At 47.8% G+C, this 14,340-nt stretch overlaps 1 protein-coding gene across 2 annotated transcripts in view; it reads right to left on the reverse strand.

The window, feature by feature from the left end:
* Positions 1-747: 747 nt before the first annotated feature.
* Positions 748-14,340, reverse strand: part of NAPB (NSF attachment protein beta) — a 37,921-nt gene continuing 24,328 nt past the window's right edge. For both annotated transcript variants that reach the window (XM_061436407.1, XM_061436408.1), the window contains 6 exons: positions 9,514-9,569; positions 9,211-9,295; positions 5,607-5,711; positions 4,871-4,939; positions 4,507-4,557; positions 748-3,715 (listed from right to left, as the gene is read on the reverse strand). In XM_061436407.1, the coding sequence (XP_061292391.1) occupies positions 3,605-3,715; positions 4,507-4,557; positions 4,871-4,939; positions 5,607-5,711; positions 9,211-9,295; positions 9,514-9,569 (477 nt within the window). In that variant the 3' untranslated portion in view covers positions 748-3,604. The remainder of the gene's footprint in view (positions 3,716-4,506; positions 4,558-4,870; positions 4,940-5,606; positions 5,712-9,210; positions 9,296-9,513; positions 9,570-14,340) is intronic.

The raw sequence follows: 14,340 nt of genomic DNA on the forward strand, positions 1-14,340 counted from the left end.
AAGGCAGTCACCTAAAGTGACCAATTTGAGTGTGAGTTACAATTGAAACTAACCTGCATGTCGCGTGCCTTGCCACAGCAGGGACATCTTTTGAGACCAAAAGAGTGCCTGTCCCCTTAACTTGATGGTGTTCCTGTCGCTTAAGGTGAAAGGTGATTTGTCCACAGGCACCAAGGCAGGCAGGAGGACATAGGCACAGGGCCAGCTGGCACATCAGTCAGACCCAGCTGATGCCTAGGAACTGCCCACTTCCCTCTACCAGCAAGGGACTATGGGACCCTCCCCAAGGCTGGCCAAACCCACCACGAGGGCTTCTGTTAGGAAACAAAGATTCTGAGAGAGGCATCTGAATGAGAAACTAACCTTGAGGATCAACAACGGGGCAGAGCTCCTAAATGGGACCACCTGTTAGACCATGTATTGTGAGTTTGCCTCGAGTGATCTTGGAGGGATGTGAACAAGGCCCTGACAGCACCAAGTCAACGTGGCTCCGCCAAGATAGACCAACCGCTGGCCTCCACCACCAAGGGGCCGCTCCTCCCTGAACCTTGTCGTGAGCTCCCTGACCTGGCAGCAGCAAGCATGGGAATGCGGAGCCTGCAGAGCCCTCAGCAGACCAGCAGTGGCACCAACCGACAGGACTGGTCTTCACAGAGCCCGGATGGTCATGCCCACTGCCCGGGGACACCTTCCAGGATGAGAAGCCAGCCCTGACCTGTGCACATCAGCCAGGAAAGACGCACCACGCTGCTCATAACTGGGACTTTATTTACTGTACAGGTTCACACAAAATACACTGACTCTGCGAAGGTGGATTTATCATCCAGGGTGAATTTTCATAATACACCCTCCCCGACAGCCCTGGGGAAGAGAGGCCCAGAACCCCCACAGAAGCCATGGGGGTTGACTCTGGGCATCTGAAATACATGGTGTCAGAGGAAACAATAAACACACACGCTGTGGTTACAGGGGCACTGTCACACGCGGTCACGACTGCAAGGACACTGCTTCCAAATCATTCAATAAAAAAGAAGTTCACACTAGCTAGAAAAACATTGCCACAAAAAGCAAAGCTTTCCCATAAGAAATTTTAACTCTTGACAATGAACTAAACATGACTCACTAAAATACAAAGACTGCAACACAATCATACTTTGTTCATAAATAACGATTTATAAATACTGGAAGTCACAGCGCTGCCCACTCTGATGAAATGTTTCTAGGGAGGAAGCCTGTAGCTGTTCCTGGGACTTTTTTCTTCTCACTTTTATGTTCTAGTGGTCTGTTCTAGCCATTACAATTACTTTTTACTTTTTCATGTGAAATATTAAAAACAAAAGCATCTTAACTCAGGCACTGGTCCTAGTGTTCATTTCAACACAACAACTCTGATGTGACAAAAGTGAAAGTGAAAGTGGCTCAGTCGTGTCCCAGCTCTTTTGACCCCATGGACGATCCAATCCATGGAATTCTCCAGGCCAGAATACTGGAGTAGGCAGCTGTCCTTTCTCCAGGGGATCTGCCCATCCCAGGGACTGAAAATGGTGCCAATATTCTCAAAAATACAGGTCTTCAGACAGGTCTGTCAGGGGATCAGGATAAAAAGCTAATAAACGTCATTCGATTTTTCCTTTACATGGTCAGACCACAGGTTTCCTTAATAAGTGGAAGCAGACTTTCCAGACCAGCAACAAAAGTGCATGGCTGGCAGGGAGGGTTACTGTCCCCCAGGTAGGCAGGCCTGCAGCCGGAGGACACACGCTCATCTCACCCATGTGCTTCTGACAGGCTGGGCACTGAATCACATAGAGCAACAAAATCCCACTTCTCTAAGTGTTTTTTTCTTAAGAGGTTCCGATAGGAAGTGAAGAAGTACCAAGCAGGCTCTGTTCCAAAATGGACCATAACCAACAGCCAGCTTTCTTTTAAGGATCCCAGACCTTTGAAGGAAAGAAGGAATCCTCACTGGATGCCAGGGTCCAAGGTCAGAGTACCCCATGTCTCCTGGTCCATGACTGCCCCGTGGGCTGGGATAGAGCCACCACTGCCCCCACCTCTCCACCAGCCCAGGCCGCACAGATGACCCCGCAACTACAGCCACCGAATCCTCACGGCTGCCCACAGGGCTGCTCCACGATCAGGCCTCCGCTGGTCCTTCTCAGCCTCCTTTCTGCCACTTTCTGCTCCCTCCTAGTCGGACTTATTCCCCATCCCCAACCTTCCTCCCGACTCAGCCCTCAACCTGGACCCACTCTCTGTTTCTGCCCAACAGCACCTTTGAATCCCAGTTGCTGGCCATCCAAAAATGCAATACCTTTCAAATACCAGTTAACATCTGACAGGACATAGGAAATCCCATTTATCTGTCAATACTGCCATTACCTAGCAATAAATGCACATCAAACAAATCACTTAGAAGAGATTCAGGAAACAAGAGCACGTCTAAAGCACAAGGTTATTAGCACGTAACATAAAGTGCAGGGATTAAGTTCATAGGTCAATAGCGCACATATATAAGTCAAAACAATAGGACAGAATTCAAATACACCAGATAAAACAATCCATCAGCTAAGGGCAGGTCCCCTCAGCAGCTCACTGGGACTCTTTCCCGATGGTACAGTAAACTGTACTGTACTCAGGCCACCAAGCCCATCGTGTCCAATTAACAGATAAAATGAATGACGGACAATTAAAAATGAAAATGAATGACATACAAGCTTTGACTGATATAACCTCCCGGCTCTGGTAAGGATGTACACAAGGGGGCACACGGGGTGCCCTCTCAACGTGGGAAAGTGTGTGAACATGAAAGGGATATGCCAGTTCAAATACCTTTCTGTGAAGGTGAAGCAAGGGTCCTGCCCCAACTAGAAGTGGACACTCCCTCCAGGAAAGGAAGACACCTGTCTCTCCTAGATCTCACGCACAGTGCACTTATGAGCTCAGGTTCAGCTCCACACGGCCACACACGTCAGCGGGCCGTGTCAGGAAGCTCCCTCATCCCCACTGCAAGCAGCCAGCAGGCCCGGCTGACCTGAATTCTCACATGCACATCAGCTACAGAACAATGCACAAGAGCAGGGAAACGGGTCACTGGCACTGTCAAAAGAATCACGAAATAACAAAAAGGATAAATAATTCTAATGAAGAAAGCCATAAATGCATTCCAAACAACCATCCTACACTAAACACACACGTTTAGAGAATCCACCAAGGTGCAAGTTCACAGAGAACATGCAAAGCATCTATTACAACAACTGGGTTGGGCACACAAGTCCAGGAAAAGGGACATAAAAACATGTGTCAAAATGAAACACGAGCTCTGCACATACTGAAATAACAGGAGGAAGATTCTGAAGCAGTTCTTGGAAAACTCTGGGGACTCTGACAAGCGGGAGGCAGCCCATCACACACTCACAATATGCATAGGAGCGGCCCACCCGCCCACAGCACAGTGATACACGCAGTGGCTTAAACACACACACACACACCGTCAGGCTCACGTGCAACGAAATGAAGCCGTTGAATGGGCATCCCACAATGATCACTGGCCCTAACGCGAAATGAACAAGGATTCGGCGGCATGCCGCAGGGACACTGCGCCTCACTTGAGGTCTCCGTCCCCCTCCCCATCCCCCTGGATGGATTTCTTGATGCGCAGCAGCATGGTGGTGAGCCACTGGTCCAGGCGGGAGATGGAGTCAAACTCCTTCACCTGGTGAAGGGAAGAGAAGCAGAAAATGGTCCACGGAAACACAGTCAAACACAGAATTACACTGTACTAACTCTAAAATCATTCATTCTACTTTACAACTTTCTTCATTAAGAGCTTTTTACATTGCTCTTATGCTAACATGCCATGGCAAAAATCCACAGCAGCGTTTGTAACTGGACAAAGAGCACGTTTAACATGACAAAGGACATAAGACTTTGTATAAGGACAAAGGGACGTGGAAAATTAATGTGGCTCCAGGCTCCAATGAACACAAAACACAGCTGCAGAGAGGGAAACTCGCCCTCCCACCATGGCTTCAAAGCCAGGTTGAATGAATTACTGAAGGGCACTAAGAAATTCACTTTGATTCTAAACATAAGATGGAAAAATATGGGAAAACAGGGAATTGGTGAATGTAGAAAATTTTTTTCCATTTTATGCCAAGAATATAACAAACTCTCACTGCTTTATTTTTATGTTTTAAATTTAACTGATTTAACTGATATTACTTCACACTTATTTATGGATCAGATTATTTTCCATAGAAAATATCCAAATAAATCATAACTGTATGTGATATATATTTGCCTTACAGCTAAAGTCAGCAGAGCTCATAGACTGTCTTAATTTTGAAGGTTGGTGGAATCTAAAAACATTTCTTTTGGAAAACAACACAGGTATAAGCACAATGATGTCCAAATAGATGTTTAGCATTTATACAATGAAAAAGAGAAGTTGTATCTACAGTGTAAACTTTCAGAGAACGCATTAAATCCCAAAGGGGAACTTACTGCTTCTGTGTAAGCTTCACTGTTCTGTTCTTCATGAGCTTCTAGAAGTTTCTGGGAAAATAAATACAGAAAAATTATCTTGGTTGGCTTAAAAGTTCCATCTATGAGTGAATACTTTAAATAGAGAAACAGCCTTCTTACTACACTAACTGATGTTGCTAAATGACTTACAAAAATGGGGAAGTTTTCAAATACAAGAGGCACCCAGGTCAGGGATCCAGCCTTGTGCTAACATTTCTGATCCACCCAATTCAGAGCATGGTGTACACCCAACCCTAACGGCATCTGAGGCCTAGCGTGTGAGAGCAGCACTCACGGCTTCACAGGGTTAAAACGTTCCTAGATTTCAATCCCACTTACTCACTTTCAGTAATTTGCATTCTCTAGAGTCAGTGAATGCTGGAAACATTTCCTCGTATTTCTCAAGAGCAAGCTGGGGAAGAAAACCACTTGTTAACATCTGAGTCACTGAACCAGAAAATGAAGCTCTGACGTTCTATTAACCTCAATACAATTTATTTACATCCTGTTTAACTGTTACACTCAACATCAAAAGCAACCTGTACTGATCAAATCTATTTATTTTTAATTTCAATTTCAGTTAAGAATAAACTGCTAAACCAGTTTTTCTGAAAGAGGCTGCTGTGGAGAAAACCACACAAGACAGATGTCATCGTCAAAACTCCCAGGGCAGGCATCTGCTCTCGTGCACTGGACGGATGCTGTGCCCAGACGCCAGGGCCCGAACCCCAACCCTGTCCCCGCCTCTGCCTCCAGCCTTCACTCTGTTTTTCACTTCTCCCAATCCTCACTCCAACTCCAAGTTTTAAAAAAGATGTGATTCTACTTTTCCTGTCTCCTCTCAGCCCCCTGATTTCTTTAAACCAAACTACTGAATGAGGTGTGGCCCCTGGGTTGCTTTAACTTAAGACCCTTGACAGCTGGGATTCCAGTGGCCGCAGGATGGCCAGGATGGGGTCAGGGACTCATCCCTGTCTTGTTTTTCATGGATACAGCGCAGTTTTGCTCTGGACGACGGCTGAGCACCCGCGTTCAGGGTGAATGAAGCACATCAGAAGCTGTGCCTCAGGGCGCCTCACCTTGGCGTTCAGCTCATCCACTATGAAGTGGCAGAGGGCGGCTTTAAAGAAGTAATCCTTTGCACTGTACTTCAACAGAGGGTTATCCATGGTGTTGGCCCCAATCTAGGCAAGAAAGTGGGATCAGAGTAAAAAGGTTGGCTCTCCTACAAAAAGCATGCTGACCCTTACCTGCTCTTTAGCAAGTGCTCTCTCTGCGTCTCATGTTAGAGAATCTATGAAATCCATCCTTTTAACCCAAAGTCATGTACCAGAAATGTTACTGGACAAGAAACAGTATTTGAGACATAAAGTGCTGAACCTGTTAAAAGCGACTCAGAATTCCATGTCCAGGAGGGTAGAACAGACTCGCTGTCTTCCGTCCCTCCCACTAAGTACAACTAAAAGCCTTGATCCTTTTATAGAAAATTAACGTCAGGAGACTAAAACGTAGAGCGAAGAGCAGATCAGCATGGGGAACAGGGCAAATGGCAGGGAGGTGCCTGCTTTTTCTTGCATAAATCCTTGACTTGGAACAGAAAAAGCCAACAACCCATTAATGCCAGTGGGTGTGGCAAAGAAAAAAAATAAAAACAGTGAAGGAACAGACGGAAGTCTGCTTTCTCCAGCCAGAGGACCAGGAGGGGAGCAGTGCACAAGACAGGGAAGGCTCAGATGACACCTGCTCTGGCCCACCCCACCCACAGCAGCAAATGCCAGAGAGAGACGGGATGCCTGTCCTCCTGAGACTGGCCGGAGAGCTCAACTCTTCTGCCAAGGGAGCCAACTAGGAGCCAGCCTGCGCCCACACCACAGAGGCCTTTGGAGCCCATGTGGGGCTTGTTGCACCATTCCTCCTAAAGGGAATGAGGCATCCTTGCCTCCCAGTGCGCCTGGCTTTACCATCATCTGCTAGGAACCAGGAGGCCAGGTGGAGAGCCTGGTCCTACAACTCCACCTGGCAGGAACAAGTCATACCTCTTCAGTGTCAAAGAAGACCAGCAGAGAGAGGAAGTTTAAACAAGACCCTGCCCTATAACACAATGTAGAAATACCCAGTTTTCAGGTAAAACTCACTTGCAATTCCAAGAAAAGGGAACAACTCAGGTTGAATGAAAAAAAGAGTAACTAATAAACAATAGTTCTCACATAGACGAGATGTTAGAATTATCTAACAGGTGTTAAAGGACTCCTCCTAAAATGTTTCCACCGACCATTACTAAAGTGCTTGAGGCCAGAGGGAAAACCGAAGCATCAATGAAGAAAAGAAAAAAAATTCTCAGCAAAAAGCCCTAAAACATATAAAGAAGAAATGAGCAGAAACTTCAGAACTGAAATATGTAATACCTGACATAAAAAATGGATGGGTTCAACAGCAGAACCCATGGAAAAGAGGGAGAACTCAGAGAACTGATGGAAGAACATTAGAAATTACTCGGTCTGAACAGCAGAGAGAAGACAGATGAGAAAAGAGGAACAGAGCTCTGGGATGTGTGTGACGATAAAACAAGGCCTGGCATCTGGGCCGCCTGAGTCCCAGAAGGGGAGAGAAAGGAGTGGCTAAAAATCACTTGAAAATGTAGTAGCTGAAAATTTCCTAAACTTGGCAAGAAACGTAAACCTACAGATTCCGGAAGTTTAGTGACTCCAAACAAAATCAAAGCAAACACCCTTGCTAAGCCGTACAACCTTCTGAAAACTGAAGACAAACGAAAACATTTTGAAAGTGACAGAGAGAAACACCACCACACCTACAGGGAAAACAGCCTGGATGATAGTAAACCGCTCATCAGAAACTAAGCCAGCCATAAGGGCACATTTCTCAAGTGCTGAAAAAGAGCTGTCAACCCAGAATTGTATACCCAGGGAAACTGTATACCCAGCTTCAGGAACGAAGGGGAAATCAAAACATTCATAGGTGAAGAGACACCAGAAGAATGTGTCATCAGCAGACCTACCCTAAAAGAATGGCAAACATTGCCCTCCAAGTAGAACAAAATGCAGGAAGAGATCCTGAAACATCAAGAAGAAAGAACACAGTAAGCAAGATATGGGAAAATATGATGGGCCTTTCCTCTCCTCTTCAGTTTTGTAAATTAAATTGGGTGACTGAAGTAAAAATTGTAATAGTGACTGATGTGTTTCTAAAAGTGTGTAGAGGAAATACTAAAGACAATTATATACTGAATGGGAGAGGATAAAGGAACAGAAAGTAAGGTAAGGTTTCTATATTTCACTGGAACTGAAAAAAAATGACATCATTACCCTGTGATACAGTATGTAAATGTAACACCTAGAGCAAAACACTACAAAGGCTATTTAGAGAGAGATACTCAAAAATACTTTAGATAATCAAGCAACCCCCTATAAGGCAAGAAAAAACAAACAGAAAAACAAAAAACAAAGGATAAACAGAAAACAAACAAATAAAATGGCTGACTTCCGTTGTAATATGTCAATAATTACATTAAATGTGAATGGTCCAAATACACCAATTAAAAGAAACTAGCAGAGTAGACTTAAAAACAAGACCTAACTCTATGCTGTCTACAACAAACTCACTTCAACTGTCACAACATAGGCAGGGTGAAAGAAAAAGAATGCATAAATATATGTCATATACACATTAATCAAAAGAAAGCAGAAGAGTCTACATTTAGTATCAGATAAAGACTTCAAAGCAAAGAGAATTACCAGAGACAGAAGGGGGCATTATAAGATAAAAGGGCCAATGTAGCAAGACACAGCAACCCTAAATAAGCATGCAGCAGACAGAGCTGCAAAATAACGTGAAGCCAAGACTGACAGAAATGCAAGCTAGACAGATCCACAATGATAGAGACCGCAGCACTCCACTCTCAACGACAGAAACAGAAAATCGGCAAGTGTACAGAGGAACCCAACGCCATCAACCACGAGCAGCTTATCAACATTTGTAGAACGTGTCACCCAGCAACAGCAGCACCACAGAACATAAAACAAACTTATAAGGGCTGAGATCACACAGACTGCACTTTCCAGCCACAACAGGATCAAACCAGAAACCAAAAACAAAGATAACAGGGACATCTCCAAACACTTGGAAACTAAACAAAACACTTATTAAAAAACCAGGGAAATGAATAAATTATTTATTGCTGTTATAAAAATGAATAAAGATAAAACAATGTAACAGCATCATACAGACTAAGCAGCACTTAAGAGGGAAATTGAGAGCACTAAAAATCCCCACACAACAAAGAGGAAAATCAGTAAGTTAAGCGTCCACCATCAACGCCCTAAAAAAGAAGAGTAAAATAAATCCAAAGAAAGTAGAGGATAGAAATCAGGATAACAGAAGGAATCAATGAAAATAGAAAAACAGTACAGAAAACCACTGAATTCTACCAAATATCTAAAGAAATAACACCAATACTCTATACTCTTCTAAAAAATAGAAGAGGAGAGAACTCTTTCTAACTCATTCTGAGGCCAGTATTACCTTGCTACCGAAGTCAAAGACATCACAAGACAAAGTTAAAGCTCAACAGCCCATATGAATACATGATGCAAAACCCTGAACAAAATACTAGCATGCGAACTCTGGCAGGCCTTCTGCTCAAAGCTGCACAGACGGCAGCCTCACCTGCTCGAAGATCTCGATGGCCTTCTGGTACTGCTCCAACTGGGCGGCGTACGCGGCCACTTTCAGCAAACACTTGTTAGCCGAGCTGAAACCAAGAACCAGGCAGGGTGACAGTCCCAGAGAAAAACGACAAGCCACCTCAGAGAACCTTCACCAGGTCCAGTGCAAGAGACCCCCAGAGAAAAAGCGGAGGTGTGCCTTTCATCACACGTCACACAACTGTCAGAACCTTTCATCACACGTCACAAAACTATCAGAACCTTTCATCACATATCACAAAATTGTAAGAAAAACAATACTTGCCTGTTAGATTCCTCCCCCTTGTAATAATCGGCTGATTGTTCGTAATGGGCGATAGCCTGAAAACACACATGTTTTATTCAAACTACTTGTTTGAAGAGTTGCATTTACATTTGCACAGGTATTTTTTTCCTATAAAAACCCTTTTCAACAGCACAACTTTCATAATCCGGCTTGCTTTATTTTGGGAACACAAGAAAGCATGTGCTTCCAGAAATCTGGTGGCAGGTGGCTTGCCATCCACCAGACTTTCTTCTTCCTGACCCCCCCACCCAGACAAATGCCCACCACCCCATTTCCCCAGGTCTGTGACAGTAAGGGGCAGCCAGATGACCCATCCTCTCCAAGGGGATGTCAACAGACATGCTGTGGCCCACCTCCAGGCGTGGTCCATACAGCTGACTCTGCAGCCTTCTCCAGGCCTGTCCCCTTCCTATGAGCTGAAGGCAGCGACCACGTCTAGTGATGCTGGAAGCCATAAACTGAAGATGGCAGCCTTTCTGTCAGCCTGGTTCCCAAGTGGTGTCCCCACCACTGCCAAACCCTAAGTGGTGACAGAGTTGAGCTATTCCACTCAGCTCTATGGCTCGCTGCAGCAGCATAGACATTCCTACAAGACCTAGGGATCCTGTAGAATCAGGGTGTTGCCTTCCACCTAGATGGGGATGCTGTGAACTGTCAGGTGGAGAGGAAACAGGCTGCAGTCTGGAGAGCTAGAAGCCCTGCTCATGCTGTGGCATAAGACACAGTGAAATAAAGCACCCGATGACTCAAAGCAGAACCCGTGCTGCTGGAGCAGGAATTCTAAGGGAAGAGACAGACAACAGTGCCTGGTTTTCAGCAAGGCTTCGTAAGAGAGAAGAACTCTGGAAAGATCAGCTAGTTTGTAGGCAATTATACATGGACAGAACCTCATAAGATTGAAAACGCCAACATCTTCTATACCCCAACTGGCAAGAGAAGTCAGATGGTGTTTTCTATGGGGGAGGGCCAAGCGGGTCTGCAGCAGGCCTGAGGACACACACAATGCTTCGTGAGCCATTCCATCCGCTGCCCCCGTGGCTCTCCCACAGCAGCAGAGGCTGCCACCAAGGACACGGGCGTGAACGGGCAGGGCCATGCCTGGAGACCTGCCTGTGGATGGTGGAATTTCAACCCCACACACTTTATGTGCCATGCAATGTTCTTCCCACCAGTGATCACAAAATGTAAGGACTGTCCTTAGTTTGTGGGTGTAAACAGATAGTAGACGTGCACAGTCCTGCCTTAAACATCCAGGTTCACCCAAGGAGTGGAGACGAGGCAAGGCCTGACATGGACTCAGGCCAGCAGCTCAGTGTCTGCAGGGCAGCCCCAAGGATCTGAGACGGGGGTGTGGGGATGCAGGGGAACCCCATCAGAAGAGCCCTTGGACCAGGGTCACTGGGAAGCCCCCAGAGCTGACTGCATGGCCTTGGGCCCTCTCCCGTGGGCGCTGGCGGAATGACCAGGGAGCAGAGCCACCTCTGGAGCCACGTCAACCTCGACTGGACTGCAGGGCACCAGAGCCCATTTGTGAAGCAGACACTTCTGCGTGGAGTCACGATACGTGGGGTCTACGCATCAGCCATGCAGCCCTCCCTCACTAACACGCTCCCATACAAGCTTTCTGAGTATAACTGATAATAGGAGAAAAACTGGGAATAATTTAAGTGATTGAATATAATGGGCTACTGTGCTAAGAAGAAGAATAATGACAGGAAGTTCCAATATGAAAAGTTCTTTATGAAATAGCACATTTAGAAATAGCCATAAAAAAACATATACCTGAAAGATGCAGCTGGCATCGACTCCTTTGGAGCAGGGGCAGAGCCATGGCACACACACTGCCGAGGACTTCCCTCCCCCTCTACCCTGTGAGCGCCGAGGGTGAAGGCCCAGTGCGACGCCTGCCACAGCCAGTGCTCAGCTAACAGGTGCTGAGCGGACAAAGGCAGCTGCACTGCACAGGCAGTCCTGCTTACAATACCACCAGGTTTTCCGTGAATTTCTAACCAATCAAACATCATCTCTGAACTGTCCATATCCTCTAAAGTACTTGGCACTCCTTCCCATTGTAATGATGGGGTAAGTATGGGAAACAAGACCAAGTCACCGTGCAGGGAACCAGGCTGTGTGCCCTCTCTCCAAGGAGGGAGCAAACTACTCACCCTTCTGCTCTCACCACCCAAAATCTGAGGAGCGGGGCTGGCCTGGAGCAGTGGGACTGCTGTTCTGGAGGGTGTGCCTGTGTGTTCAGTCACTTTAGCCATGTCTGACTCTTTGCGACCCCATCGACTGTAGCCCGCCAAGCACTTCAGTCCATGGAATTCCCCAGGCAAGAATACTGGAATGGGTTGCCATGCCCTTCTCTAGGGGATCTTCCCGACTCAGGGATTGAACCCACCATCTCTTTTGTCTCCCGCATTGGAAGGAGGATTCTTTACCACTAGTACCACCTGAGAAGCCCTCAAGGATGACAATAAATATCAAAAGTAGAATACAACTATCAAGAACAACAGCATATGTAACAATGAATCTAGACAAAATTACTACCCTCTAATTTGGATAAAGCAATCACTATACTCCTCCCTGGGGAGCCTGATAAGCCACAGCATGCTGGAGAGCACTGGGCCCTGAAGGCAGAGACGGGGCTCCAGGACCACGGTCACCACCAGGGCCTTACAGACAACACAGTGGTTGAGAGTCAAGCTCTAGAGCCCACTGTGTAGGTAAAACAGCCTTCAGATGGATCATCCTTTTAGAACCTACACCCTGAGAAGCCTACCCTACCCTATAAATACCTACTCTATGCTAACACAGACAAGAGAAACCCCATTCTCCAGGGACCTGAACCAGGGCTCCTCTGGGTCACTGATGATCACAGACTGTTACCATATTAATGTTCTACTTGAAGTCAAAGGAGAAATAAGTTTACGGAACTTCACATACCCCTATTCGCCGGCTAAAATCCGAGTGAACCAGGGACACACTATGGCCACATTGACAGGGAAGAAACTCACTCATGAATGAATAAGACACAAGGTGCCTTAGTGTAACTGATTTTTCAAACAAATGTCACGCGCCACCGACCCAATCTGGAGAGTCCCACCAGGGAGGCGAGGACAAGGATGTTTCTAGATACAGGAGCCCAAAGGAGAGGCGAGCTGCTCCACAAGCCTTCACCCCACACCGTTGACACCCCTGACCCTGACACCCCTCACCCCTTCAGGGTCCGTGAGCAACTGGCAGAACAGCAGGAGCACTGGGAGTGACGTGACGGGCTGCAGAAACTCCCATGACAAACTGTCAACATTGTTTAACAAAAAGAAAACCAGGAATTCACCACAGATCGTTTTAGCCACCCTGAATCTCACAGAGATGCATGTGGTGAAGAGGCTGCCTGAGATCTTGCCCTTCAGACTGAAAACTGAACGCTGAGGTCAGGAGAGGACAGAGCAGCCTCGGCTGGCTGGACACTCTGCCTACCAGCACTCACCCTTCTCAGGACAGCTCAGACTCAGTAAAGACCAAGCCCGCTCCAGACACCCTGACCAGACAAGCGTCCCGGCCCCGCTACTCCTGCTCTGCCATCGACTCTGCAGACTCAGAGTCACAAAGACGGGCTCAGGGCTGGGGTTCAGCACCTGCTCCTGGGTCAGAGAAAACCTCCCCAGGAGACACGGCACACGGCCCTGATGTGGTCAAGGTCTGAGGGTGGCCTCAGAAGAGCAGGGCACAGCACGACAGGGATGGCCCAGAGACCGTCCATGACATAAGCCAGTGAGTTCTGAGCCGCCTGACCACCAGGGGCACCCCCGTGAAGCCAGAGGGGGAAGCCGCCCGTCCCATGGCAGTCCTGAGGGGCTGCCCCACCGGGGATCCCATCTGCTCTGGTGGGGAGGGCACCCTCGGCTCACTCAGCAGAGCCAGGGTCTCAGACACACTGGTATACCAGAGGCAGGCTTTGGCCGGTGTGGGGCACCCACTGCAGTGGAGGGAGAGAGCGAGACAGGGGTGGTGAGCGGGCCGTCAGAGCGCCTGTAAGGGGGCCCTGAGGTGGGGGGCAATGGGTGTGTCCTGGAGAGGGCGGAGGTCCCAGTTTTCGTGAGGCGGCTGGAACAGTTCCCATCACAGTATCAAACAGGCAAAGCTCTGCAGAACTGACGTGTGGTAGAAGAGCTCAGAGCAGAGGAAACAGCAGTCACAGGCCCTGAGGCAGAGCACTCCTGACACGTGAGAGGCTCCGGAGAGGTCAGGGTGGCCACCACATGAGGAACAGGGGAGCACGGCCCGGGGTGGGGGGAGAGGTGCTGGGTGAGGAGACAGGCCCCAAGGCTGTAAGTAGTGGAGAAACCACCTGATTCACTGCTGACGCGGACAAGCTGCTGCCAGACACAGAGCACACATGCCGTGAAGCTGTGTGAGCACCGAGGACCACGGGAGTGAGGGCAGGGAGGGCATGAGAGCCCAGCCCCCAGAGAAGAGGAGGAAGCAGCCACGGGCAGGGGTGAGAGCACCAGGAAGGACATGCTCCAGTGGCCAAGAGAGAGGTGAAACAGGAAGCGAGAGTGACAACAGTCCAGGGCGGAAGCAGGCATGGGATGAAGGTGATCTCTGAGCTCAGCATCCACCACCAACAAAACCAGCCATTCCTCCCTGATGCATGTCTGTTGCCCACAGTGCTCGGTTTTACACAAATGCTGTCCCAAATCTGAGCAAAGGCAGCCTGGGGCCCTGGTAAGGGGTTTTTCCCTCCCGCCACCACCCGAGGTCTCCAGGAGACCCCAACTACACATGCTTCCCTCTGCC

Source organism: Bos javanicus, chromosome 13, assembly GCF_032452875.1.
Source record: "Bos javanicus breed banteng chromosome 13, ARS-OSU_banteng_1.0, whole genome shotgun sequence".
NCBI classification, from domain to species: Eukaryota; Metazoa; Chordata; class Mammalia; order Artiodactyla; family Bovidae; genus Bos; species Bos javanicus.